Source organism: Lagenorhynchus albirostris, chromosome 1, assembly GCF_949774975.1.
Source record: "Lagenorhynchus albirostris chromosome 1, mLagAlb1.1, whole genome shotgun sequence".
Lineage (NCBI taxonomy): Eukaryota > Metazoa > Chordata > Mammalia > Artiodactyla > Delphinidae > Lagenorhynchus > Lagenorhynchus albirostris.
The window spans coordinates 73,800,422-73,826,311 of record NC_083095.1 but is presented as its reverse complement, the minus strand read 5'-3'; the positions used below and the strand labels follow the sequence as shown (position 1 = coordinate 73,826,311).

Genomic DNA, 25,890 nt, shown 5'->3' with positions numbered 1-25,890 from the left:
CCATATGGTCAAAGAAGAACTGGTAAGCCTGGAACTTGAGTCCAGGCCCACCTGACGAAAGGACCCACATTTAATCATGAGTGTGCAACTTCTGTTTGAGGTGAATCCGTGTGACCCTCAGCTTGTGACCCAAGTGTGTGTAAACATGGCCCAGTTGTGTGTACGGGTGGAGGTGCATATGGATGGGCGTCTCTGCCCATATGTGTGCCGTGCAGAGCCTCAGCCAGTTAAGGAAGGCAGGCAAGAGCAGTAGTGGGTCTGGATCACAGCTGTAGAGAGCAGGTGAGGATCTGAGGGATATCCAGAGTGAGGGAAGAAGAGCTGGGCTCCTAGAAGGACCTTCCCTGCCCCAGCCTCTCCCTTCAACGATGCACGTGGAAGGGGATGGAGGAGGAGAGGCTAAAGGTGCCGTGAGCCACTCAGAGAGAGAAGCCAGAGTCAAAGAGGGTGGCCAGTAGCCAGTAGTGGGAAAGGGAGAGAAGAGAAAGAAATCCTGGTGGAGATAGAGGAAAGGACTCCCATGGCAGTCTCCTGAGTGGAGGAGGGACAAGCTTGGCTAGAGGAGGGGGAGGAGGGAACAAGAACGGGGATGGGAAGAGACAGCTGGGGAGGGGGTGGGTAGAGGGGGCAGAAAGGAAGAGAGACATATGGGAGCCTCTTCCCCCACACCCAACTCCTTCTCCCCATTTATTATTTCCCTTAGAGGACCTACAACAGAGGCTGCTCCCAGGTAACTGCTCCCAGCCCAATGCCTCTGTTCTGCCCAGAGCCCCCACCCACTCTCTCTGTAGGCTGCTGAACTAGAGGGCTGGGTTACCATGGCAACTGTGAGCCGCCAGGATAGCCACAGGCAGGCCTGGCCGGGTCACTACTGTTCCTGGGCTTCTATGCAGTGGAGGTGGGAGGGGGAGGCTCCATCTGGCCCAATCCCCACCCCTCCCCCCCATTTCCATTGGGGCTTCAGAACTGAGATGCTGCACTCTGCCCAGGTGGGGGCTATCCAGCCTCTCTCCTTCTCCCTCTCCCTCTCTTTCTCTCTGTCATACACACACACACACAGACACACACACACACACACACACACACACACAGGCCTGGAGCAAGGATATAGAATAAACACTTCTTAAATTGCAAGAACATCTAGCCAATAGCGTACAGTTGTGCCTAGACTTCAAGTTTAATTCACAAAAGCTGCATTCTCTCAGCTCCTTGTCAGGCTGGGGGAAGTCTCACCTCCGCCCTCAGAGAGACAGGAGGGAGCAGGGGCACCCTATGCAGGTCTGGAGGCCAAGGCAGCATGGAGGGAGCAACAGAGGACCAGTGCATGGGCCTATGCTGCCGTCAGCAAGCTGGAGCAGGACGGAAAGTCCCTTTGGTGAGGCTGAATTCGGGGCTTCTTGGGGAGACCACTGGGGCTCCCACACTAAGGAGAGGCCAGAACTGGAAAGGTGTCAGAAGTCATCCAATTCACATGAGGATTAGATGAGGTAATCAAGACCCAGGGAGCAAGTGATTTGCTCAAGGTGACTGCGAGGTATCCTGTGGCAGAGCTGAGACTAGCAGCCCTGGCTTCAGACTCCTGCCCAGGGTTCTCTCCCAGCCCACACCAACCACCCCCAGAGCTCCTCAGGCCTTTGCTGCTCTGGGCCCTGGAGGCCACGCGCTTTCTGCAAGAAAGCCTCTTGAATAGAGTTCCTGGTCTGTCTTGATATTGGGAATTGAGATCTTGAAAATGCAGTAGTCCTCAAATGGGGAGGTTACAAGCCTTGGAATGAAAACATAGCCTCATTGCTAATTACCACCTTAGTGCACTACAGGTTGAAAACCTTGAATTAAAATCTAAGCTGAGCCGGGAGCTGCACCATTCCCTCACCTCCCATTCACTGTGCATCATCCACACCTCCTTGCGCCCCGCCCCCCCCCAAGTGCCTGGCACTGACTCCTGCAGACTTCAGTGACCTGGTCATGTAGAGTGGAGCAGAAGGTGAAGGGTTTCTGTGCACGTCCTGCGTGAGGGAAGGGGACCTCTCTTCCAGAAAATGACCGGCATCTAACCTCAGAGCATGCCTTGAGGGTCCAGGAAGTTTGGGGGTATTTGTGTGGTCACCCAAAGTAGTGTCTGGCACCAGAAGGCGCTCAGTAACCATCTAGTGAATGGTACAGCCGCCTCCCGGGTGGTGCGCGCCGCCCGCCCACCGACTCCACCACTCCGCGGCCAGTGGCTCAGAGGAAGAAGGGGGCGTGGCCTCCGGCCCTGGGCCGCTCGGGGCCAGCCGGTCACAGCGAGCCTTGTAGAGGTCGCGCTCCCTGGCCAGGCGGGCCACCTCGGCCCGCAGCGCGTCCAGCTGGGCGGCCAGGCGGGCGCGCTCGGCCTCCAGCCCGCGCCGCTGTTGTAGCCGCTTGGAGCGACAGGCCTGCGCGTACCCGCGGTTCTTCAGCGTGCGGCGCCTCTGCTTCAGCCGCAGCGCCTCGTCGCGCCCGCAGCCCCGCAGCTGCCGGTTTAGCTCCCGCACAGACATCGACACCAGCGCCGCGTCCGAAAACCGCTCGGCCAGCTGCAGAGGGAACGGGCAGAGCCCGAGTCAGCGCCGGCTCCCGCCCTGCTCCAAGCTCGGGTGGCCCCGCCCACCCGGCCCCGCCCTCGGGAATGCTCCGCCCCCGGCTCCCACCTTTACCTGAATGTGCGCCTTCCCCTGAATCTGTCCCGCAGTCTAGATCCCGTTCCAGGTCCCAACACGCCCTCCCCTGCCCCGCACCCCCGCCACGGGTCCCCGACCCCTTTGGGTGGTCCCTGCGTGTCCCACCCACCGTCGGGCGAGCCAGTCGCGCCCCTGAACCCCACATTGACCTAGAGGGGTCATGAGCATCCGGCTCCTGGCCCACGTGTGTCCCGTGGGCTCGGGCCGGACAGACCCTTCCCCTCCAACACACCTCGCTCCCCTGTCCTGAAGGCTGCAACCCTGTGACCCTCAAAGGATTTGGATTACATCTTAATGCCCTCAACACCCCTGTCTGTGTCTATAATTAATAGGATGAGTCCCAATCCTTCCTGAGAAGGTTGGGGGCTGGGGCAGCACGAAGTCTTGAAAAGGCCAACTTCACTCCGGTTCCTACAGTCTCAGCTCTGCTCCATTCCACGCACAACCCTTTCCGTGGTTCCCCAGACTGAGTATCTATATACCTCCCTTAATCAACCATTCCTGACGCCCTTTAATTCTCAGCTCTCCCCTTTTGGTCGATCCTCTTCTAACCTTGTCTTCTCCCTCTTCCTCCTGATTCAGCCTACTCATTTCTCTCTATTTGGAAAAAAGAAAAAAAGAAGGGCCAGAAAACAGTTTTCTCCATCTGATATCTTTTAAAAGTCCTTCTTCCCTTCTCCTGTCCTCTACCCCTTTCCCAATAGGTAACCCTCTCCGGGGACTCTCCTTCCTCTCTGGGCTGGCCTCCTCCCTCACCCTACCCACCCCCCGGACCAGCTCGCTGATCACTCACCTGGGCATGCTGGGCTCCGGTCTCCTCTGGGCTCCCTGGGTAGTAGGTGTGGGGCCCTTCAACAGGGACTGGGCCCTGACCCTGCAGCAGCTCCACGGCCTCCTCAGGACTCAGACCCAGCACCTCCCCAGCCCCCAACTGCTGTTGCAGGGTGGCCAGCCAGTACAGCTCCTCCAGGCCTGGCCGGGTGCCCTCGGTGGCCCCCACAGTGCCCGGCTCACTGAAGGTGGGTGATGGAGGCACTGAGCTGTAGGGTGTGGAGCCCAGTGAGGCTGTCGGGGGGCCAGATCTCCCCTCCAAGGGTTCCCGCTTTACCTCAAACTTCATTAAGTCAAAGTCATTGACATATTCCATGGCCAGGGGACTGGGAGGCAGTGCCATTCTGGGGCTGGATTAGGAGGGGTGCACCTGCAAAAAAGGGGGACAGGTTTGGAGCACCTGGAGGCTGCCTGCCAGCCTCCTTGACCAAAATCCGCTTCCCCCAAAGCCCAAGTGCCCTGGGGACAGAGTTCTGGAAAGCTGGGGTGATGGCGCAGCCCGCTCCCTGCACAGTCACCTCCGGGCTGAGGGACAACTTATTAGGTGGCAGGGGCTCCTGACCAGGGGGAAAGCAGCTTAAAGCCTGAGTGAAGAAGAGGATAGCAGAGCCTCTGGCCCACTGGTGCCTCTGGGATCTACGAAAAACAAGAAGACTGTGGCAGCACTCCCAACTCTAGTGCTGGGACATGCTGAGCGTCTCTGTCATCTCAAGAGGCATCATTTCATTTCCAAGCAATTAAAAAATGTTGCTTAATTAACTGTGACAGAGTATGTGTATATTTTAGGGCAATGGAAAGGCACACATGCTGTGGATTTTAAAATAGATGGATAACATGCTGTAATCTCTCTCTCTCTCTCAGAACACCCAGGCCAATGCCTTGCACATAGTAGACCCTCAATGCACATTCATTCTATGGATTAATCAATGAATCCCTTTTCTAGAAGCAAGAGACTTTTCAAGAATCAGTTCTAGAAAGATCAGGACAGAGTGGTGACCATCTTTCCCCAAGTCTAATCTCTCCAAGGGAAACCAACCGAGACTGGTTTTCCTCCTTCCATCCAGGACCTGCGATGTTGTATGAACTTGAGCAGGTCACCTTCCCCTTCTGACCCTCTCGTTTCCCCTTCTGTTCAAGGAAGGTAGTTAGACTTTAACATTTCTCAGAGAGTGTTCTGGGAAACATGAAGTCTGAGACATATCCAAGAAGGGGTCCATGTGCAAATCATTCTTAGAAATGCTGTCTCCCATCCCTGTGAGCCTCTTGCAGGTTCACAGAGCACCGCAGCATAGTAATCTGAGCAGTCCTTCGGTAAACCATCTGTTCAACTTCAACAGTGTCCCAAACTTATGGCACCCAGGAATCCTCCTCCCTGTTATCAACCACGGAGCATGTGCCCACCTGAGTCACCTCTGGCTAGGTGACCTTGGAGAACCTTCCCAGCCTGGAAGTCCCAAGCTTGAGCCCAACTCCCAGTTCCAACAGCCCCAGGAGGGACAAGGCAGAGAGTGCTCCTCCCCAGGGCTTAGAGTCTGCTCCATCTCGATGTCCAAACCTAGGTAACCCACTCTCCAACCACATCTCAGGCCCCCAGGTTCTGCCCAGAGAGGTGGCAGGAAGGACAGGTCCTCTCTCTCTTCCTGTCCCAGGTGTTGCCCTATCTATTGAGCCCCTCACCCTTGAGAAGGCAGAGGGGATGGGAACAAAAACACAAATTGAAGGAATTGGTCTTTGGCAGGGAGGAGAATGTGAGACATAGAGAGAGGTGTCCAGAAAGAATTGGATGAAAAGCTAAGTGAGGAGGGCTGTTTATCTTTCTGATGTGATAGCAGTGAGGGACATAAAGCCAGTCAGGGTGGGAGTAGAGCAGGGGACAGAAGTGTGAAGATTCCTGAAAACAAACAACAGAAAGCAGACAGCAGGTGTCAGAGGAGGGGGCTCTAGGTGAGAGGCCTGGCACCCAAGTAGGCCTCAGACATACTCACTTTAGGGATGGCAGAGATGATTGGTCAGTGTCAAAGCCAGGCAGGCACAACTTCCCCAGAGACTGGAGGCCCCATTGAGCAGGGCCTGGTGCCTCTGTGCTCAGAACAAGGGGCTGTGGGCACACAGCCCACTGGGTACTCTTAAAGGGCCAGCTCTCTGAGGTCATCCATGGTTCTCAGGCCTCCAACCAATGAGGTAAGGGGATCATTTGCATATCTCATTGGCCTGAGGGGTTGCAGGAAATGAGAGGAGAGGACAAGTCTGCCTGTTCTCAAGGAAGGCAAGGGGGCGTCTTCCCCAACAAAGCATCTCACTGATGGTCTGACTCACCATTCTCAGTTCCCCAGTACAGAGTGCCACATTGGCCCCTGCCGGCACCCTCATGAGGACACAACCCTCAGCCCTTGGTGACTGAAAGCCCGGGACTGGAAAAGAGGGCCAGACAAGCTTCCAGCACCTTTACCCTCCAAGGCTCCGCAGCATCCTGTGGGTGTTTTAGGGGAGTATAAGCTCTCCTAAGCCCACTCTCACCTGGCCTGTTGGGTCTGTTTCCTGTTTTCAGGAACGTTCACATTTCTGCTCCCTGCCTCATTCCCACCTTATCTGGCCTCATGCCCCTCACAGGTATGGCATCAGAAAGATAAACAACCCTCCAGGACTTGCCCATCCTAGTCTCAGCCTCTCTAATTCCTGAGGACCCAGCCCCAGGACAGGCAGGCCAGCTTGGGTTCAGGAGCAGAAGGGGGAATGAGGAACCCTTTTCCTTCCTTCCAGGACACCTCGGGACACTGAAATCCAATCACCACCAATCCATCAGAGACACTTTTGTAACTGTCCTCATTTGCCCTCTGCTTCCCCTCACCTTTTCCTTGTGTGTGTCTCTGTCCCTCTTTCTTCCTCTCTCACTCCTCCTGGTTCCCAGATGGCTGGGGGGTGACCTACATTTTCAGCCTAATCCCCTAACACTTCTTAGAGCTATCATCCCCAAGTAGAAGTTGGAACAGAGATACTAGGAATTAGCCAAGGAGATGTTTAAACCTGTCTGAAGCTGTTTAAATAGGGTCTGTACTAGAATAGAACTCCAGGAGTTAAAAGCTATTTCCTACATTCTAAGGACATCCAAACACTCCCCTGGGGTTAACAGGTCCTCTTTCCCGACCCAGAGAGAGACCTGGGTGTCCATCAGCCCCAAGGATCAATGATAAAAATTAACCTGGTCCCAGCCTTAGATGTTAGGTAAAGAGCTGGTAGATTCAGATGATCTAAGACAGTGGTTCTCAGCCCGGGGTCCCCAGACCAGCAGCACCACCTGGGAACTTGCTAGAAATGCAGTTCTCTAGCCTCACCTCAAACTTACTGAATCAGACACTCTGGGGATGGGACCAAAAGAAATCTATGTTTTAATAAGCTCTCCAGGTAATTTTGATGAACACTGAAGTTTGAGAACCCCTGATCTACAGAGTGCTTATAGTCAACTCAGATTCCTTTGGTGTGTGTGTATGTGTGTGTTTGGTCTCTCCTTCCATACTCTCTACACACCTATACGAAGACCAACGTCAGAGGACATCTCTCTTCCCGCACTTGGCCTCCATTTTATAGAGCAGAGACCATTGTCATCATTCAAGTGGAAAGGCTTCTCGGTGTGATTGCCTGAATCTAGTGCTGTTTTTGCAGAATTGAAAAGCCCAAGGCCTAGGCACAAGGCCACAAAATGGGAATGGGGACCGTGGAGACCAGAGCCCAACACATGCGCACGGAATGTGGTTCTAAGGTAAATACCCAGGAAAGAGACCTCAGAATTTCCCTGGTGAAGAAGGAATAGCAAGTGTTGACTGCAGCCCCTTTTGCAGGCCCGATCTGGTCTAGCCAGACACTGGCCCCCCAGCAGCTGTCAGGTCTGCGCTGATCCTCTTGTTTACTGGAGCGCTCAGAGGAGAGGTGGGAGGGCTAAGCTGCTAATGGGCTGAAGGAGTCAGACTAAACAAGCTCAGGCGAGTTGAGCCACTCGGGGCTCAGACCAGGCACCACCGACCAGGGAAAGGAGTCTGAGGGGTGAGGGCTGGACCAGGGGAAAGGACCAAGGACACAGAGAGGAGAAGCACGTTGGTCAGTGAGGACCCAGGAAGTGGTTCATGGGTTTTCCTGGCGGGGGGGGACGCAGGCTGAGACTGACTGGCTCAAGGACATTTGGGGACAGAGAAATGGGGATGAAAAAGTTGAAACCAGCTGGACTCTGTGAAGGACAAACCAGAGGAAGGGAGGCAAGAAGACTTAGCTAAGGAGGCTGTAGGTGTAGACCTGGGAGAGAGGGCAGAACTAGTCAGGGGCTCCCCAGGAATCTGGATTGAGGGAGACAGAGGGACATAGGCACATGGAAGAGATGGGCAAAGGCCCATGGAGAACTAAAAGAGAGAAGAAATCTTCTGGAAGGGGATCAAGAGGGAGTAAGAGGTGATGGGAACAAGTGACTAGAAGAGCAAAAGTGGTAGAAGAAGGGAGAGAGGAAAGTAAGATTGGGGACCGAGGGCTTCCCTGGTGGCACAGTGGTTAAGAATCCGCCTGCCAATACAGGGGACATGGGTTCGAGCCCTGGCCCAGAAGATCCCACATGCTGCAGAGCAACTAAGCCCATGCGCCACCACTACTGAGCCTGCGCTCTGGAGCCCATGAGCCACAACTACTGAGCCCGCGTGCCACAACTACTGAAGCCCACGCACCTAGACTGTGCTCTGCAATAAGAGAAGCCACTGCAATGAGAAGCCGGCGCACCACAACGAAAAGTAGCCCCCACTCGTCGCAACCAGGCAAAGCCCGCGTACAGCAATGAAGACCCAACGCAGCCAAAAATAAAATTAAATAAATTAAATAAATTTAAAAATAAAAAGAAGATTGGGGACCGAGAACTAAAACCAAATACAGAAGAACAGACAGATAGATGGTCAGGCCATAGAGAAAGAGCAATGGACAAAGGACAAAAAGGTCAAAGGATATGGACAGAGGGATGCTGGATCATGGGGAGAGAGGGCCAGGCAGGTAAAGGGCCTGGAGAAGTGAGGTAGAAAACAAAGAGGAAGGAGAGGACAGGAGACAGATTCAGTAATCCAGGATTCCATTCTCCTTTGTCTGCACCCCCATTTTTGCAGCCCTATACCACCCATTCTCATTTCTAGTTCTGGCTTATGGAATCCAGATCTTCAGTAATGGATTCAAATCCTCAAACCTCTTCCTGGTCTACCTCATACATTCATTCATTGGACAAATATTGATTAAACACCTACTACACACCAGACACTGTGCTGGGCATTAGGGACACCTCAGTAAATCAGACTGACACCAGCCCTGTCTTCATGGAGCTTATAGACTGATGAACCAGAGAAAAGTCAATTTATTGCCCTTAGGCCCAGGCAGGAGTGGCCCGTGCCCTAGGCCCTGTGCTTTGAAAGGCTCCACTCTGGCCCTCTTCTGGCTGTGTCCCTTGGAGTGAGGGGTCCAGGCATCCCCTGCGCACACCCCAAACCCCTTCTGGACCACACTCCAGATACTTAGGAATTCCTTGTCCAAAGATCCCCAAGCCCACTTCTAGGGCCCACATGGACCTCTTTCCTGGGTTTGCCCTCCCGAGGGTAGATCACACTACTTGTACACACATTTCTAGACCCAGTGGGTGGCCAAGGGGTGGCTGTTTGCCGGAGGCTGTGTACAGAATTGGGATGTATAGACAGGAGGTCCATGGGCATGCACATGAGGTGTAGAAGTAGAATATGGTGACAGAGGTGGGAAAAGAAGTGGGCCCGAAGACCAGTGGCTGAAAGCTGCTTCTCTCCACACCACCACATTCTGCTGTGGAATCTTGAGGATTCCAAACAAAATCCAAATTTGAACCAAATTCCAGACCACTGTGTGTATATTTGTCAAGGTAGAAGGATAGAATATATTTTATTTAATAGTTTGTTAGCTTGAGTCATACATTTAAAATATTTAAACACAAGGTTTGTGAGCCTCTATCTGTACTCTTGCCCCAGGCCCTACATATGCTAGGGATGGGCCTGCATAAAAATGAACCATTAGAGCTTCCCTGGTGGCGCAGTGGTAAAGAATCCATTTGTCAATGCAGGGGACATGGGTTCGAGCCCTGGTCCAGGAAGATCCCACATGCCTTGGAGCAACTAAGCCCGTGCGCCACAACTACTGAGCCTGCGTGCCTAGAGCCTGTGCTCTGCAACAAGAGAAGCCACCTCAATGAGAAGCCCTCACACCACAAATAACAGTAGCCCCCACACCCCGCAACTAGAGAAAGCCCGTGTGCAGCAACGAAGACCCAACGTAGCCAATACATAAATAAATAAATAAAATCTTTTTTTTTTTAAAAAAAACCATTATAACTGTTGCAGGAAGAGGGACCCCTTCCAGGGCCCAAGAATGGGCTCTTGTCTAACACTTGGAAATGAATTGTCCAAGGAGACACACATGCTGACAAAGCAAGAGACTTTACTGGGAAGGGGCACCTGGGTGGAGAACAGGAGGGTAAGGGCACCCAGGAGGACCGCTCTGCCACGTGGCTCGCAGTCTCGAGTTTTACGGTGATGGGATTAGTTCCTGGGCTGTCTCTGGCCAATCATTCTGACTCAGGGTCCTTCCTGGTGGTGCACGCATCACTCAGCCAAGATGGATTCCAGCTAGGAGGATTCTGGGAGGTTGGTAGGACATATGGACTGGCGTCACCTTTTCACCTTTCCCAGATTCTTCTGGTTGGTGATGGTTTGTTTGTTCCATGTTCCTTACCAGGACCTCCTGTCATAAAACAGCTCATGCAAATGGGTTAGTGTGGTGCCTGGCCAGGGTGGGCAGTTTCGGTCAATGGTTCCCCTAACATAACGAGATGGGTGCTATGCAGGAGAAGGGCAGGGGGCTATGAGACTTTATTTCATGAGAACCTAATCTAACGTGGGGGCAGGGGAGAGGGTAGCATTGCAGGGAGAGCTCGCCTAAGAAGTCACATTAAACTGAGACTGGTCAGGGGAGTAAGAAGGGACCGTGCCTGGTGGTGTGGAGAAGATGGAGATTCCAAGCCACAGGAATAATGTACGCAAAGGCTCTGGGCAGGGAAGAGGTAGACACATTCATGAAACTGAAAAAAACCCAGTGTAACCAGAAAGCAGATACCAGGGAAAGTGGGAAGAATGGCAGTAGCTGAGGGTGGGGCCAGATCATGCAGAGCCTTGTGGGCCAAGTTTAGGATGTGGGGGCTCTACTCAAAGGGCAATGAGAAGCTACTAAAGGATTTTCGGCAGGGATGTGGAATGATCAGGTTGTGTCTGAAAAGATCACTTTGGATCTAGGGTGGAGGATGGCCAAAATGGAATCAGAGTCAGATTAGGGGATTAATGCAGTTATCCAAGTCGAGTTGGGGGGATATCTTAAGCTGGAATAAAACCCCCAAAACAAAAAAATCTCCGAGATGGAAACTTGTGTACAGGTGATTTGTTGGGAGGATTTTCCAAGTCAGTGAGAGAAGTGGGACTGGGCAGCGGGAAGAGTTGAAAAGCATTACAGCTGAAACAGAGGCTTCAGTTGACCCCCTAGGAGCTCTGGAGCTGGGCTGGACCTTCAGAGTGTCCCAAATTTAGGCAAGGGGGCCAGGACTTTGGAGCCCTGCATCAACCAGTCGTTGGATACCAGCTGCCCCAGGAAAGGGGGCATTCAGCCACAGGTGGTGCTCAGGGAAGTGCTCAGCTTGGCACCATCAGCAGCCAACACTCAGCCGCTGGGACAGGATCCTGAAGGGGGCATCTGGGCCGCACACCACAGCACCCACTGCAGGGGGTCTGTGAGACGTCCAATGGCTGAGCCCAGAAGGCCCTGGGGAGGACAAAATGCAAACTAAGGCAAAACTGGTCACACTCTGCCCCTGTTACCGAACACAAGTTCGCGTGCCCAACAACACACAGTGAGGCCAAACAAACTGAAACGTTGGAGTTTGGAGTAGAGAAAGGTTTATTGCAGGGCCAATCAAGGAGAAAGTGTGGCTTGTGTTCAAAAACCCCAAACTTCCCAGTGGTTTTCTGGGAGTTTTTATAGGCAAAGTCTGGGGTGGGAGCTGCAGGGTATGTGACTTTTCTTCTGACTGGTTGGTGGTGAGATAACAGGGCAGTGTTCCAAGGATCTTGTGCTCAGCATGAAGTTACCATTCTCCACCTGGGTGGGGGCGTTAGTTCCTGCAGAAGAGCTCAAAGATATTGTTATGGATATCCCTTGAGGAGGAAGCAGGGCCCTGCTTGATCGCTGCACTATTGTTTTTTGACTGTTTCTGCCTTACCTCCCCTCCCTGATTAGTAACTGTTTGAATCTGCCCTTTGGGGAAGGTCTATGAGGCTGAAGCCTTTTTCCTACAACTAAGAAACCGGGGACACAAAAAGGATTTGTACCTGGGAGGGCTCCACGGGGTCCTGCTCAGTTTCAATGAATGCCGTGATCCTGAAGGGGGGGATCTGGGCCACACTCCCCAGCACCCATTGCAGCGGGTCTGTGAGACATCCAAGGGCTGATCCAGAGGGCCCTGGCGATCAGAAAACGCAGACCAAGGCAAGGCTGGTCACACCCTGCCCCCTGGTGGTGGCCGCAGACACTAGGCCAGCTGGTGGACCAGGCTAGGAGGAGGGCTAGAGAACCGAGCAAAACTGTGAGGCACATAAGGGGAATCGGATAAGGAAACCCTCAAGGGAGCCCCTTGTTCAGTCTGCCTAAAGTTAAGGAAGAATGGGGGGAGATTAGAAATGTGGGATTAATTCATTCTTTCACTCCACCAGTGTTGATTAAGTGCCTAATTATTATGGGCCAGATTCTTCTAGGAGCTAGAATAAAAAGAAGACTAAAATTTGGGTCCTTTTGGAACTTCCCTGGTGGTCCAGTGGTTAAGAATCTGCCTTCCAATGCAGGGGATGTGGATTCGATCCCAGGTCGATCGGGGAACTAAGATCCCACGTGCCGTGGGGCAACTAAGTCCTTGTGCCACAACTAGTGAGCCTGCGTGCCGCAACTACAGAGCCCACACGCTCTGGAGCCTGTGTGCCACAACTAAAGAGAAGCCTGCTCACCACAACAAAGAGCCCACATGCCGCAACTAAGACCCGATGCAGCCAAAATTAAATAAATAAATATTTAAAAAATAAAATGAAATTTGGGTCCTTTTTTCAAGTAGCTAACACTCCAGTGAGGATTACAGAGATACAAAAACTACTACAATAAAGTGTGATTAATTCAAAAATATAGGTATGTACACAGTATTGAACCAACATAGATGAGACAGATGTTAATTCTAAGGGGCACATTGACCTTCACACAGAAGGTGATGTTTAATTTAAATCTGAAGGGCAGAAAGGTTCACAGAAGTGCTCTGGGAACTGCAGAGTTTGGTATATAGGACAGAAGGCAGCAAGTAGGGAGGTGGGGGTGATACCACTGGATAAATGGGAACCAGATTATGAAGGACATCAGTTGCCATGTAGTAGGAAGCCTTGAAGGAATTTTAAGCCTAAGAGTGATATGATCTCATTTTTTCCTTAAGGACAAATCAAGGAGACAGTATAGGATTGCAGTGCGGCGGGGTGGGGGGGGGGACTTGGTAGTTAGAGTCAGAAAGACTTGGATTCAGATTCCATTTCTCCTGCTGATCAGCTGTGTGACTTTGAAGAAATGACTTAAGCTCTAAGCCTCAGTGTCCACATCGGTAAAACAGGGCTATTGTGAAACTGAATGAGATTATGCATGTAAAGCTACTGGCTCAGAGCCTGGCACCTGGTGTCCATACAATAAATATCCCTCTCTCTTAATTTTCCAAAGTGAGCTTATGCGCAGAGTTTGGAGAATAACTTGGTGGGAGGGAGAGGGGATGGCATTTGGAGAGGTGGGATGCCAAGGTGCTTGGGAGCTATTGTTTGATGCCAAGTGAGAGATAAACCCTGAACTAAGGCAGTGGCCAGGGGGAACAGACACAGACTTGAGAGCTAATTGTGAAATACAAATCCAAAGTTCCTGCTGTCTGACTGGACGATAAGAAAGGAATAGTCTAGACTGATTCAGGTTCCTCTAGGGCAACTGGCTAGATAGTGGTGCCATTTGCTGAGATAGGGAACCATGAAAGCAGGTGCAGGATCACAGAAGAGATGATGACCTTCAATAGCTTGGCCATGATGCCACCAGTGTGCACATCTTGAAGCCCAGAGAGTGACCAAAGAGGAGCTGTTTGCAGTGGAGTGGGTATGAACAGAGTTTGGATGTAGGGACTGGAGGGAAGAGTCCCAAATACATACACATGAGGTTGAGTCCAGGATGGAGCCTGGGTGGAAGAGATGAGGGTCAGGGGCAAGCCCAAGGCTGGAGGCCAGCTCTTTTGTCCCATTATGTTCCAGTACAGAACTCTGAGAAATCTCAGAATTAGGGCTGCTTCTGTTGCAAATAGCAGAAGTCCACTTGAAATTAGCTTGAGCAAGAGAAGAAATTTATTGACTCCTATACCCGGAATTAGGAATCTGTCACTCTCCATCCCTCAGCCTGCTTCCTCTAGCCTGGTTTCCATCTCAGGCAGGTTCCTGCTTTGCAGGGCCAAGCTGACACCCAGCAGCATCAGGCTTAGGTTCTACCAGCCCAGCAACCCCAGCAGAAGATCTCATGTTGAAAGTCGACAGAAAAAGCCCCAGAAAGAGACCTCATTCCCATTCCTGAACATTTCCACTGGCTGTGGCCAGAGTGACGGACACACAAATTGGCCAAGCTGAGAGCCCACCGGTAGGAGACCCACAAGACCACACAGACTGAGGAGGTGGTTCCCCAAAGGAACATTGGGGTGCTATTACCAGAAAGGGGGAGTGGATGCTGTGCCAATGCTTGCCATAGCCACATTGAGTTTGAGGTGCTCTGGCCTTTGGGGTGATACCCGTGGTCTCAAGCTGAAGAGAGATGTCTGGCTGGAGACATAACTTGAGAAGTTACCAGAGGACTTTGTGGTGGTGGTTGGGTGGGGCAGATGCATTCTCCAGGGGAATGTGGAGAGAATGACCAGGCCAGAGGTCCAAAGAAGAGATTCTGGGGTGGAGAGACATCACCACTTCATGGTAAGGCAGAAAAGAGCCCTCATCACAGGGAGAAGAAACAGGGATTTGGGAGTTGGGGACTGAGGGAACCATGGCATTAGGGCCCTGGACAACAGAAGAGCCGGGGATCAGAGTACCCAAGCCCCGGGAAGAAGGGGAAAGGCAATGCCCAGCCCCCGGCTTCTAGACTTCCAGCGCCCCGTGGGCTCCTGCCCCTGGCCTCTCTCCTTGTTCTTAGCTTGTTTGTCACCCAACGTCTCCCAGTCGCTGTCTCCCGGGAGCAAGAGTCCTCAAAGTTACATCATGAGCAGGGGGCGAGGCGTAGCGGTGGGGCGGGGCCTCGGGGAGGAGGCAGCCGAGGAGAGGACCCAATCCTCCAATGGGAGACAAGGGTTTGGGGGCTAAGATGCAGGAGGTGGGGCTATGGCTGGGCTGACCTGGGGCTGGAGCCCCGGGCGGAGAGAGGGTCGCGCCGGCCCTGCTGGGTCCCGCCCCTTCGCCCGCCCTCCTCCTTTTTAAGCGCCTCCTGCCTAGTCTGCGCTCCCGCTCTCTGCGCCGCGCTCCCTCCTTCCGTGCCTTCCTTGTCTCCCCGGCTCCGCTCCGTTCGCGCGGCCATCCCGCAGCCCCGGCCCAGGTACCATGGCCGCTGTGTACCGCCCCGGCCTGCGGTGAGTGACCCCCAGTCCGGGGCCGACCCGCACCTTCCGCCGCGCTCGCCCCCTCGGGGCTGCCATTTGCCTTCTCCTGCTCGCCCTCCTCCGCCTGCTTTCGCCTCCGAGGAGGAGGAGGCGGGCAGGTGGCGAGTGCGTCTGGATCCACGGCCTTTCGGGTCGTGCGTCTCGCTGGAGGCCGCCCCGGGTCTCTCGGTTTCCGTCCCCACCCCCCACCCCCACCCCCCGCTTTGTTGGTCCCTGACCACACCGTCTCTATCTGCCACCCTCAGAACTTCCTTTCCACTCCTCGCTCGTCCTCGCTGGGCCCGGTCTCCGTGTCTCCTCCTTTGCTTTACAGATGTAGCGCTTGTGCCCCAGATTGCGGTGAGCAGCAGTAGGGCCTTGGGGGTCAAGGGTGCATGAGCCCCTGGGGACTGAGCTCAGCGCTCCCTAAAGAAGGTAGAAGGTAAACAGCCATTCCCCAGCCTCTCCCGCGACTGGATCCTGGCAGACGAACCTGGCGGGAAGCCTAGGACAGCCAGAGGGGCCTGGGGCCCGGGAAAGAAGGGAGGCAAGGTGGAAGAGGCGGCCAAGGTGCCTTCATTCTTACCTGGCTGGCTTCATCGCCTGTCCAGGACGGGAACCCCTAGGCCCTGCTTGTCTGCCCTCTCCCCCTTTTCACAGCTTCCTGTCTTCCCTCTGTAGCCTCCCTTCTCAGCTTTTGTCCCAGGGTCTGAGCTGACCCTCTGTCTCTCCCACAGCTGGTTCCACTTGGCCAGCCCTTGTGGGTGGTCTCTGGAGAAGGGGAAAAGGAGAAGGTCCTACTCAGGAGGCTGGGGGGGGAGTGGGGGAGGGAGCTTCCCAGGAGACTTCCTGAGCCAGCATCCCCATGGAGACAGGTTCTCCCCAAGGCTGTCTGCCTTTAAAATTAATGCTCAGGGGAAATTTCTCTCTGAGGCGGAACAGAACCAGGTTCCAGGAGGCTTCCACTTCTGCCCCTGGGGCCACACTGGGTTTCCACCCTGCCCTGCCCAGTGAAGCCACCCAGCTCCCACATTCACGGTCTGAGCGTCCTCCCTTCCCCAGGCTTATTCCCTGTGAGTCTGAGCGCCCTGCAGTCTAATGTTCCACCCCACCACCAAGAGCCAAAGTTCTAGGCATGCGCTCTCTAGGAAAGAGAGCCAAGACAGGGACAGGGTCATGCGGTGCTGGGCGTGTGGGGCACAGTTTCTGGCGGGCAAGGCCCTGGCATTAGGAGGACAGCTTCTCTCTCTTGGCCTTTGCTCTCTCTGGGTCACTCCATCCTGGGTCCAGGCCAACTGGAGAAGACCTTACTTTTCCCTCTCCTACGGGTGTGAAGGGACAGACTCCAGGGACCCTGTTCTAAGAATTGGGGCATGCACCCCAGCCAGTGACATTCTCCAACAGTAAGCCTTCTACACAGTTCAAAAATACCTACCCAGTGGCAGCACTTCATGCAGTCCTTGTTGGCCCAGGTGGGCAACCGCAGATCCAGTGCCTGGAACCCTGACATCCAATCGCCCACTCTCTGTGCAAGGGCCCAAATCTAGAAACCTGGGACTTTCCATCTCAAAGACCTAGTCCTCTGCCTGAGGCTTTCATAGTCTTACAGCATGCACATCAGAAGAAAAGAATGAAAACAGCTGTCTTTTTGACTTATAAAAACTATACTTGAGAATGAAAAGGACACCAGACACATGAAGCTGTCCACTGGGCATAGTTTACTGACATTTGGGCCATAGGACACCTGCTCATTTCCAAACATTGACCAGACGTAGTAAAAAATGGGCATGAGCTAAGCCTCCAATAACATCAGCATGCCTTATACATAGAGCCACACAGCCAGGCATGTGTCTTTATGCTCGTTTGGTGATACCTGTCCCTTGCTAATCAGGAGACACCCTCACTAAGCCTCATAAAGGCCACAAGACAGACGTGGCCTGAACCCACCTTCCTTACCTATTCCGACCTCTTCATGGTGCCTGTACCCAGACCTACTTTAGCACATCCCCAGCAGCCCAGCTTTCTGTCCCCTTGACTTGCCCATCTTCCACGAGAACACCTGACCCATTACTTCTCTGTTTCTTCTCTTGCAGGCTTAAATGGCGTGGGCTGAGCCCCTGGGGCTGGCCCTCACGGCGCAGTATCCAGACCCTGCGAGTACTGAGTGGAGACCTGGGCCAGCTGCCTGCTAGGGTTCGAGACTTCGTGGAAAACAGTGCCCGCCTGTGCAAACCAGAGAACATCCACATCTGTGATGGGACCGAGGCGGAAAACACTGCCATACTAACCCTGCTGGAACAGCAGGGGCTCATCCGAAAGCTCCCAAAGTACAACAACTGGTAAGCCCTGAGCCCAGCGACCTGCGAGATGGGGGCAGCTGCGGGGACGGAGGCCACTTTGGGTTTACCAAGACGAAATCAAATTTAAGTAGACCATCCCAATGGAATGAGCGAGAATGGGAGCTTTGGAGGAAACAATCAGGAATTATTGGGATTGGTCTGTATTTTTATGTTAAGTGAATAAACTGATACAAATAAAAGCCTTTGCTTTTTTTTTTTTTTTTTTTACTTACAAGTTCAGGGAGTTTTTGCCAGGGCAGAGGCCATCAGGGAGCTGGGGCCAAGGGAACTACCCCTTAGACTGGGACGAAATCTGGAGAAAGCAACTGAGATGCAAATGGATGGGAAAAAATAAGGCCGACAGAAGACCTAGAGACAAAGTTGGACTTGAAAGAGTGGGTCTGGGATGAGGGAGATCTACTGACCCCTATCTACTTGATATCCGCTCTCCCCCAGCTGGCTGGCCCGCACAGACCCCAAGGATGTGGCACGAGTAGAGAGCAAGACGGTGATTGTAACTCCTTCTCAACGGGACACGGTGCCCCTCCCGGCTGGCGGGGCCCGTGGGCAGCTGGGCAACTGGATGTCCCCAGCTGAGTTCCAGCAAGCCGTGGATGAGAGGTTTCCAGGCTGCATGCAAGGTAACCAGGGCAGGGAAACAGAGGCAGGGGCACTGAAGGAATAAACAGGTTGGAACCCTTCAGCCAGGTGGCGTTTTCCTCCACAGGCCGAACCATGTATGTACTGCCATTCAGCATGGGTCCCGTGGGCTCCCCACTGTCCCGCACCGGAGTGCAGCTCACGGACTCCGCCTACGTGGTGGCAAGCATGCGGATTATGACCCGGCTGGGGACGCCCGTGCTTCAGGCCCTGGGAGATGGCGACTTTGTCAAGTGTCTGCACTCCGTGGGCCAGCCCCTGACTGGGCAAGGTGAGCGCCTGCTCTGCCCGGGGTGGGGGGACACAGAGGCCTGCTTGTACTCAGAGGGAACCCCACATCCTACCCATCCTGATTAGTGAGATACTGAATTCCCAAAGCTAGGGCAGCAGTGCGCTGGGGGTGAGGCTGAGTTGGCAAAGCAGTTTGCTCAAGATTGAGAAGAGTGAATTATCCGTGTCCAAGAATAGGGGCATGGGAGCTGATGCATATTATGAGGTGGGAGGCCTTAGCCACCCATTGACACCACCCCTGCTGCCAAGTGTCTTTCCTGCCACCCCCTGATCCCTCCGGCCCCTGACACCCCAGTACCTGATGCCCCTGCCAGCAGCCCCATGACCCCATTGTCCCCAGGGGAGCCGGTGAGCCAGTGGCCATGCAACCCAGAGAAAACCCTGATTGGCCACGTGCCCGACCAGTGGGAGATCGTCTCCTTCGGCAGCGGCTATGGTGGCAACTCCCTGCTGGGCAAGAAGTGCTTTGCCCTTCGCATCGCCTCTCGGCTGGCCCGGGATGAGGGCTGGCTGGCGGAGCACATGCTGGTGAGGGCCTGGTGAGGATCTGGGCAGCTTCGGGGGGCAGGCCAAGGGTGGGGCCTGGCCAGTCAGCCTCAGCCTCGCCTCTCCACTGCCAGGTACCCAACTGGCGGGCCAGGGACTCTGCGCAAATGCCCGAAGCTTTGGCCCGAGGCTGCTGAATGTCGGGGGGGGGGCCTCCCCTTGCTGCCACCCCAGGCCCTGTAGCAAGGCAGTGCACCTGTTTCATGAATAAACATTGGTTCTCCCTGTTGACCCCTAGCTGTCCTTCCCATGCAGACCACGCCTAACCTCTGGTGACCTCTTCCTTGCTCCCTCTCCCCACCTGGCAGATCCTGGGTATCACCAGCCCCGCGGGGAAGAAGCGCTATGTGGCAGCTGCCTTCCCCAGCGCCTGTGGCAAGACAAACCTGGCCATGATGCGGCCGGCACTGCCAGGCTGGAGAGTGGAGTGTGTGGGGGATGACATCGCCTGGATGAGGTTTGACAGTGATGGTGAGAGGCCCTTGGATCATACTCGCCGTTCTGGTTCTTACCAGAGTGTAGGATTCCTGCCTCCACTGCTCAGGGTGAACTTTGTCAGTGAGAACCTTCTCCTGAACAACCACCCCTCCCCCATGCCTCCTGGCAGCCCAGCCGCCCTGGAGATGCAAAACCTTTCCCCTCGGATCTAGGGTCCAGCTCGGGGCACGGAGGGGCTGAGCAGGACCTTCCGAGGCTGAACCTCTCGACTCTTCCTGGTTAGTCCTTCCGTTTTTTCACATTTCCTCCCGACAGGTCGACTCCGGGCCATCAACCCTGAGAACGGCTTCTTTGGGGTGGCCCCCGGCACCTCTGCCACCACCAATCCCAATGCCATGGCCACAATCCAGAGTAACACCCTTTTCACCAACGTGGCTGAGACCAGCGATGGCGGCGTATACTGGGAGGGCATTGACCAGCCTCTTCCACCCGGCGTCACCGTGACCTCCTGGCTGGGCAAACCCTGGAAACCTGGTATGGGGCAGGGAGGGGGTGTAAGTCAGCCCCCAGGGCTCAGCACCTTGCTGATGTAAAAGCCTTTTCCTCAACCTGCAGCCATCTTCCAGGACCTCTGGGACTCAAAGGGAGCTATGCAACCCTAAGCAAGATCTCAGTTCACGTCCCCGTTCAGTTTGTGGCCTGGCTGAGTCGCTTAACCTCCTGAGCTTCAGTTTCCCCATCACATGAATGGGGGTAGTTTTCATAGTACCTATCTTATAAGGTGTTGGAGGGTTAAATGAAATAATGCATGCAGGGCTTCCCTGGTGGCGCAGTGGTTGAGAGTCCGCCTGCCGGTGCAGCGGACATGGGTTCATGCCCCGGTCCGGGAAGATCCCACATGCTGCAGAGCGGCTGGGCCCGTGAGCCATGGGCGCTGAGCCTGCGTGTCTGGAGCCTGTGCTCCGCAACGGGAAAGGCCACAACAGTGAGAGGCCCGCATACCGCAAAAAAAAAAAAAAAATGCATGCAAAGGATTCAGCGTAGTGCCGAATACATAGTAAATTCTCAATTAATATAAGCTGGATATTTTTAAGGGAGGGTGTCTTGGAAATTATTACAGAAAGAATTGGACTCAAAGCACAGTCATAAAGTTTGACCCATTAGGAAGAAGCCTGCCCCTCCCCCTGCCACTTGGACCCTCACCCCACCCCGACTCCCCATGTAATAACCATTGCCTAAAGGTCAGTATTGTTACCCTCACCCTTCCCCTGCCCCTCCAACACAGACACCCCAGTCTTTCCGAACGAAATCAGACCAGCTCTTTAGCCTCTCCTAGAAGCTAGTTTCTCAACCCTGTCATTACTCCCTTGTGCCCTGCAGCCCTGCCCCGTCCTCCAGCCCTGCACTCTGGACCTTCAGCTTTCAGTGGCCTTTGGCATTACGCGAGCCGAGACCTAGGGGTGGGAGCAAAGAGGAGCCTAGCAGGGGAGGGTGGGCTGTGGTCACTGAAGCCTACATTCAAGTTTTCCAGGCTGGCCTAGCAGTCACCCCCCTCATTTAATCATCCTTCATTTTCTCTAACACCATCATTAAGCCCTCCTTAGCCTCCCCACCCAATTGAGAAATCCAAGAAACTTTCATATTTCGCCACAGGCTAGTTGCCCAACCCTTTCACCACCTCTGGATTCAGGGGTGTAACGAGGGCATGTTGTGCTCAGCTTCAGTTCTTAGAATAATACCTTGTGCTAGGTCCTCAACTGGGGGCTGATGAAAGTGCGAGAGAGAAGCATAAGGATGGTTCTTACATGAAAGTGGAGGCAGGAGTTGGGGGGCAGAGGGGGGCGGGGGCGCTGGCTCCGTGACTCCCTTGCCCCCCAGGTCCAACCAGTAACCTTTGGCAGAGAAAGCACTGTGTCCCTTCAGGGCCCCCGTGATGGTGCTTTATACATACGCCACTGACTCGGTCCCAGCTCCTCTCCAGGCACCTGAAGGGGCCAAATGACCTGGGCTCCTCAGGTTATGACTGCCCAGGTTATGTCCTCGTCTGAGTTCTTCAAGCCCTGTCACTCCAGCTGGGTCTGAGCAGACCCAGGGAAACCACCAAAACCTCGCTAGCTTTAAAATCAGTTCCTGTTTGCATTCTCATAGCTCAGGAGATTCTGTCTTCCGCCATTTGCTGATGGAAAGTCAGTTGTCTATAAACTGAAGAAACAACAAAGACAATAGCAAAGAAGAAAGTCGGTTGTCTGAAATACTGACCTGTCTCAGTTTTTGCTTTAGGTTTGAGTGTTTATTTAAATAATAATCCCGTAAATTAAAAGAAGAGTTCCTGGGGGAAAATTTCCATTATAACCCTATGCCAATATTTAACCTCATTCCCTTGAGCACTGCTCAGTGCCAAGTGGCTGTAGCTTGGCATAAACATTAGTGTCCTGCTAAACACCAATTCCTCTCTTGCTCTTTTCTCCCATAGCTCAGCCAGCAGTACCATTATGGATAAATAACCTGATCTTCAGGGGAGATGTCCTGGCTCCCTTCTCCCTGCTCCTTACCAACCTCCAACCCGAGATTGTGGGGGGCTGATGAGGCAAAAAGAAACTGCGCAAGAGTGTCTGCAAATGTCTCTGTGTATTGGGGGTGGACGTGCCCTTGGAAGTGATAGTATTTGTATTTGCTCTGCCAGGTGACAAGGAGCCCTGTGCACATCCCAATTCTCGCTTTTGTGCCCCGGCTCGCCAGTGCCCCATCATAGACCCAGCCTGGGAGGCCCCTGAGGGTGTCCCCATTGACGCCATCATCTTTGGAGGCCGCAGACCCAAAGGTAAACATCGTGGGGGCTCCATGCCAACTGGGTTAAGGGTTGGGCTCTCTGTCAGGGCCCACCTCCCTCTTGTACTTAAAGCTCAGAGAGCCTCAACCTGGATTGCCAACTACAGCTATCTGCCTCTCGAGCAGACCCCTGGAGAATGCAAAATCGAGGTGGAGTGGGAGGCATGGGGTTTGAAAATGGGCAGCTGAGGTCCTAGGAGAGAGAAAGAGTCAAGATCACCAGAAGGGATGCAGTGATCGTACAAAGATAAGGGCTGCCTTTGACCACGTGCACTGGTGTCCCAGGAGTCCCCCTGGTATATGAGGCCTTCAACTGGCGCCATGGGGTGTTTGTGGGCAGCGCCATGCGCTCGGAGGCCACTGCCGCGGCTGAACACAAAGGTGAGATCCACTTCTGTGTGCCCAGCTTGCCTCTCCTCTCCCTTCCTGAACCAGACCTTCCTCCTGCCCACCCCTTCCCACGTGTATCTTTGCCCCATTCCCTTCCCCTCACCCTGCCTTGAGGATGTTCCAGAACCGCCAACATTTCACAGCTTCCTCCGGCTGGAGGCGGGGTACCTTTCTCTTCTCCAGTAAGAAGGGAGGTTCCTTACCCATCCTGCTCCCCTCCCCAGGGAAGGTCATCATGCACGACCCATTTGCCATGCGGCCCTTTTTTGGCTACAACTTTGGGCGCTACCTTGAACACTGGCTGAGCATGGAGGGGCTCAAGGGGGCCCGGCTGCCCCGCATCTTCCATGTCAACTGGTTCCGGCGCGACGAGGCAGGCCACTTCCTGTGGCCAGGCTTTGGAGAGAATGTTCGGGTGCTAGACTGGATCTGCCGGCGCCTAGAGGGGGAGGACAGTGCCCGAGAAACTCCCATTGGGCTGGTGCCAAAGGAAGGTGCCTTGGATCTCAGCGGCCTGGGAGCCATAGACACCACCCAGCTGTTCTCGCTCCCCAAGGACTTCTGGGAACAGGAGGTTCGTGACATTCGGAGCTACCTGACAGAGCAGGTCAACCAGGATCTGCCCAAGGAGGTGTTGGCTGAGCTGGAGGCCCTGGAGGGACGCGTGCACAGAATGTGACCTGAGGCTACAGCTAGCGAGGGAGCATCACCCCACCCCACCCCACCCCCCGGCTCCAACCCTCCCAGGAATAAGCAAGCTACCAGACTTGCAGAAAATATGAGGAACCTGACATAACTATCATCTTCTGGGTGCCATGAGACCAGGCCACAGACCTTCCCCCACATGCTGCCCAATAATGAGATGCTCATTTATTTAATATAACATCTGTGCTGTTTTCATTTCCTGCCTGTCTTCACAGGCTTCCCTTTAACACCAATCTCACAATCTTCTCCCAACCCTTCCAAGTAGCTGGTGTCCCAGTGCAGCCTGGCCTGGCACAGCCTGGTGGTATAAGGACCTCTCTCACAGGCATCTCTGCCACCGAGCCACTGAGTAGGAATTGCTGGGAGAAGGCAGTAACTACTCATGTCCTGAGGTCTTAAAAAGGTGGGGCCTCTGTGAGCTGCTCAGTACAGCCTCCAGGCCTAAAATTCCCAGTCTCCCATCAGAGACACAGAAGCCTCTATAACCCCACTCACCAGTGAAGCAGTTCCATTGTCGATTCTCAAACCTGTTCTTCCTCCTGCCTGACCTGAAATTGGGACCCGCAAAGTATTCATGAAAGCTTATTCAGTATTAAGACAGCTTCCATAGTAGCTTCTGTGTGCCAGGTGCTATTCAGGGGTGTCAGCTGAGAATAACTTCACCCGTGATCTGGATCAGGCTGAGTGAATGTATAAACTGAGATGGGTACGAGGGAAGTATGTACCCAGAAAATCAGGACAAATTTTAACAAAATAAAAATTACCATTTTAAAAATGGGAATAATAAAATGGGGAATTCCCTCAGAAGAAAACACTGGAGGAGGAAACACTGTGTTCTCACAGAAAACAGCCAATAACCAGTGACAATGTGTAACAGCAGAAAAGAATCTAAAGGTCAGAGTGGATCACATGCTAAAACACAGCAGTGGAGTCCATCGCACTTAAAAATATCTAGCCAAATCCTCAGCTTCATAAATAGCATGTGATAACTGAAACAATATGATCAGAGGCAGCGTAGTATAGATGTTAGGCACCTAGTAGACTCAGGCCAGGGGTGCCTCTCAGTTTCTTCAGCTGTAAAATGAGGATGTGCCTACATCTAACAGTGTTGTTTGGATTAAGAGTCAGTGAAGCCAGGCACTCAGAACTATGCCTGACAAGGAATAACCATTGAATATATGTTAGCTGTCTTCACCTTTCCACTCTACACTGATTAGAGTGGGCCCCGTAGGCATATGTTATACATTGCTGGCTCCACAGTTTAAGAGGAAAACAAGCAATGTAAATACAATTTAGAGGAGAAAGAAAAATAGGTTTGGAAATAAGTCCTTCCTGGTAAGAGGCAGGGAACTGGGGTTCCAGACACCTCTCTGGTAACTAAATGCACAGGGGGTAGGAAGGTGTTAGCCTTAAAAATGATTTTGGGGACTTCCCTGGTGGTCCAGTCGGTAAGACTCCACGCTTTCACGGCAGGGGGCACAGGTTCAATCCCTGGTCGGGGAACTAAGGTCCTGCATGCCGTGTGGCACAACCAAAAAAAAGGAAAAGATTTTGTTTCTCCAAAGAAGACATACAGCTGGCCAACAGGCACGTGAAAAAATGCTCAACTTCACTAATTATTAGAGAAATGCAAATGAAACTACAATGCGGTAACACCTCATACCGGTTAGAATGGCCATCATCAAAAAGTCTACAAACAATAAATGCTGGAGAGGGTGTGGAGAAAGAAGAACCCTCCTAAACCGTTGGTAGGAATATAAATTTGTGCAGCCACTATGGAGAACAGTATGGAAGCTCCTTAAAAAACTAAAAATAGAGTTACCATATGACCCAGCAATCCCACTTCTGGGCATATATCAGAGAAAACTAGAATCCAAAAAGACACATGCACCCCAATATTCATTGCAGCCCTATTTACAATAGCCAAGACATGGAAGCAACCTAAATGTCCATCGACAGAGGAATGGAGAAAGACGATGTGGCACATATATACAATGGAATATTAGCCATAAAAAAGAATGAAATAATGCCATTTGCAGCAACATGGATGGACCTAGAGATTATCATATGAAGTGAAGTAAGCCAGACAGAGAAACACAAACATCATATAATACCGCTTATATGTGGAATCTGAAAAAAAAAAAAAAAAGATACAAATGAACTTATTTACAAAACAGAAATAGACCCACACACAGAAAACAAACTTATGGTTACCAAAGGGTAAGGTTGGGGAGTGGGGGGGAAGGGATAAATTAGGAGGATGGGATTAACATATACACACTACTATATATAAAATAGATAACCAACAAGGACCTACTGTATAGCACAGGGAACTATACTCAATATTTTGTAATAACCTATAAAAGAAAAGAGTCTGAAAAAGAATACACACACACGTATGTGAATCACT

At 53.0% G+C, this 25,890-nt stretch overlaps 2 protein-coding genes across 4 annotated transcripts; one reads left to right on the top strand and one right to left on the bottom strand.

Annotated features, from left to right (window-relative positions):
* Positions 1-2,147: 2,147 nt before the first annotated feature.
* On the bottom strand, positions 2,148-3,873 carry NRL (neural retina leucine zipper). The gene is made up of 2 exons (XM_060164080.1): positions 3,493-3,873; positions 2,148-2,555 (listed from the first exon to the last, which is right to left on the bottom strand). Exons 1-2 carry the CDS (start codon positions 3,871-3,873, stop codon positions 2,148-2,150), a joined length of 789 nt encoding a protein of 262 aa, XP_060020063.1.
* Positions 3,874-15,080: 11,207 nt separating this feature from the next.
* Positions 15,081-23,658, top strand: PCK2 (phosphoenolpyruvate carboxykinase 2, mitochondrial). Of its 3 annotated transcripts, XM_060145030.1 has the most exons (10): positions 15,095-15,273; positions 17,376-17,621; positions 18,078-18,262; positions 18,349-18,552; positions 18,913-19,100; positions 19,427-19,589; positions 19,872-20,090; positions 22,240-22,377; positions 22,671-22,766; positions 23,000-23,658. In XM_060145030.1, the coding sequence occupies exons 1-10, from the start codon at positions 15,245-15,247 to the stop codon at positions 23,452-23,454; spliced, it is 1,923 nt and encodes a 640-aa protein (XP_060001013.1). In that variant the 5' UTR covers positions 15,095-15,244; the 3' UTR covers positions 23,455-23,658. The 3 variants fall into 3 exon arrangements, with proteins under 3 accessions (XP_060001024.1, XP_060001033.1, XP_060001013.1); XM_060145041.1 differs by lacking the exons at positions 22,240-22,377; positions 22,671-22,766; positions 23,000-23,658 and adding an exon at positions 22,030-22,217 and having other exon boundaries at positions 15,081-15,273; XM_060145050.1 differs by lacking the exons at positions 22,240-22,377; positions 22,671-22,766; positions 23,000-23,658 and adding an exon at positions 21,705-22,014 and having other exon boundaries at positions 15,084-15,273.
* The last annotated feature ends 2,232 nt before the right edge of the window (positions 23,659-25,890 follow it).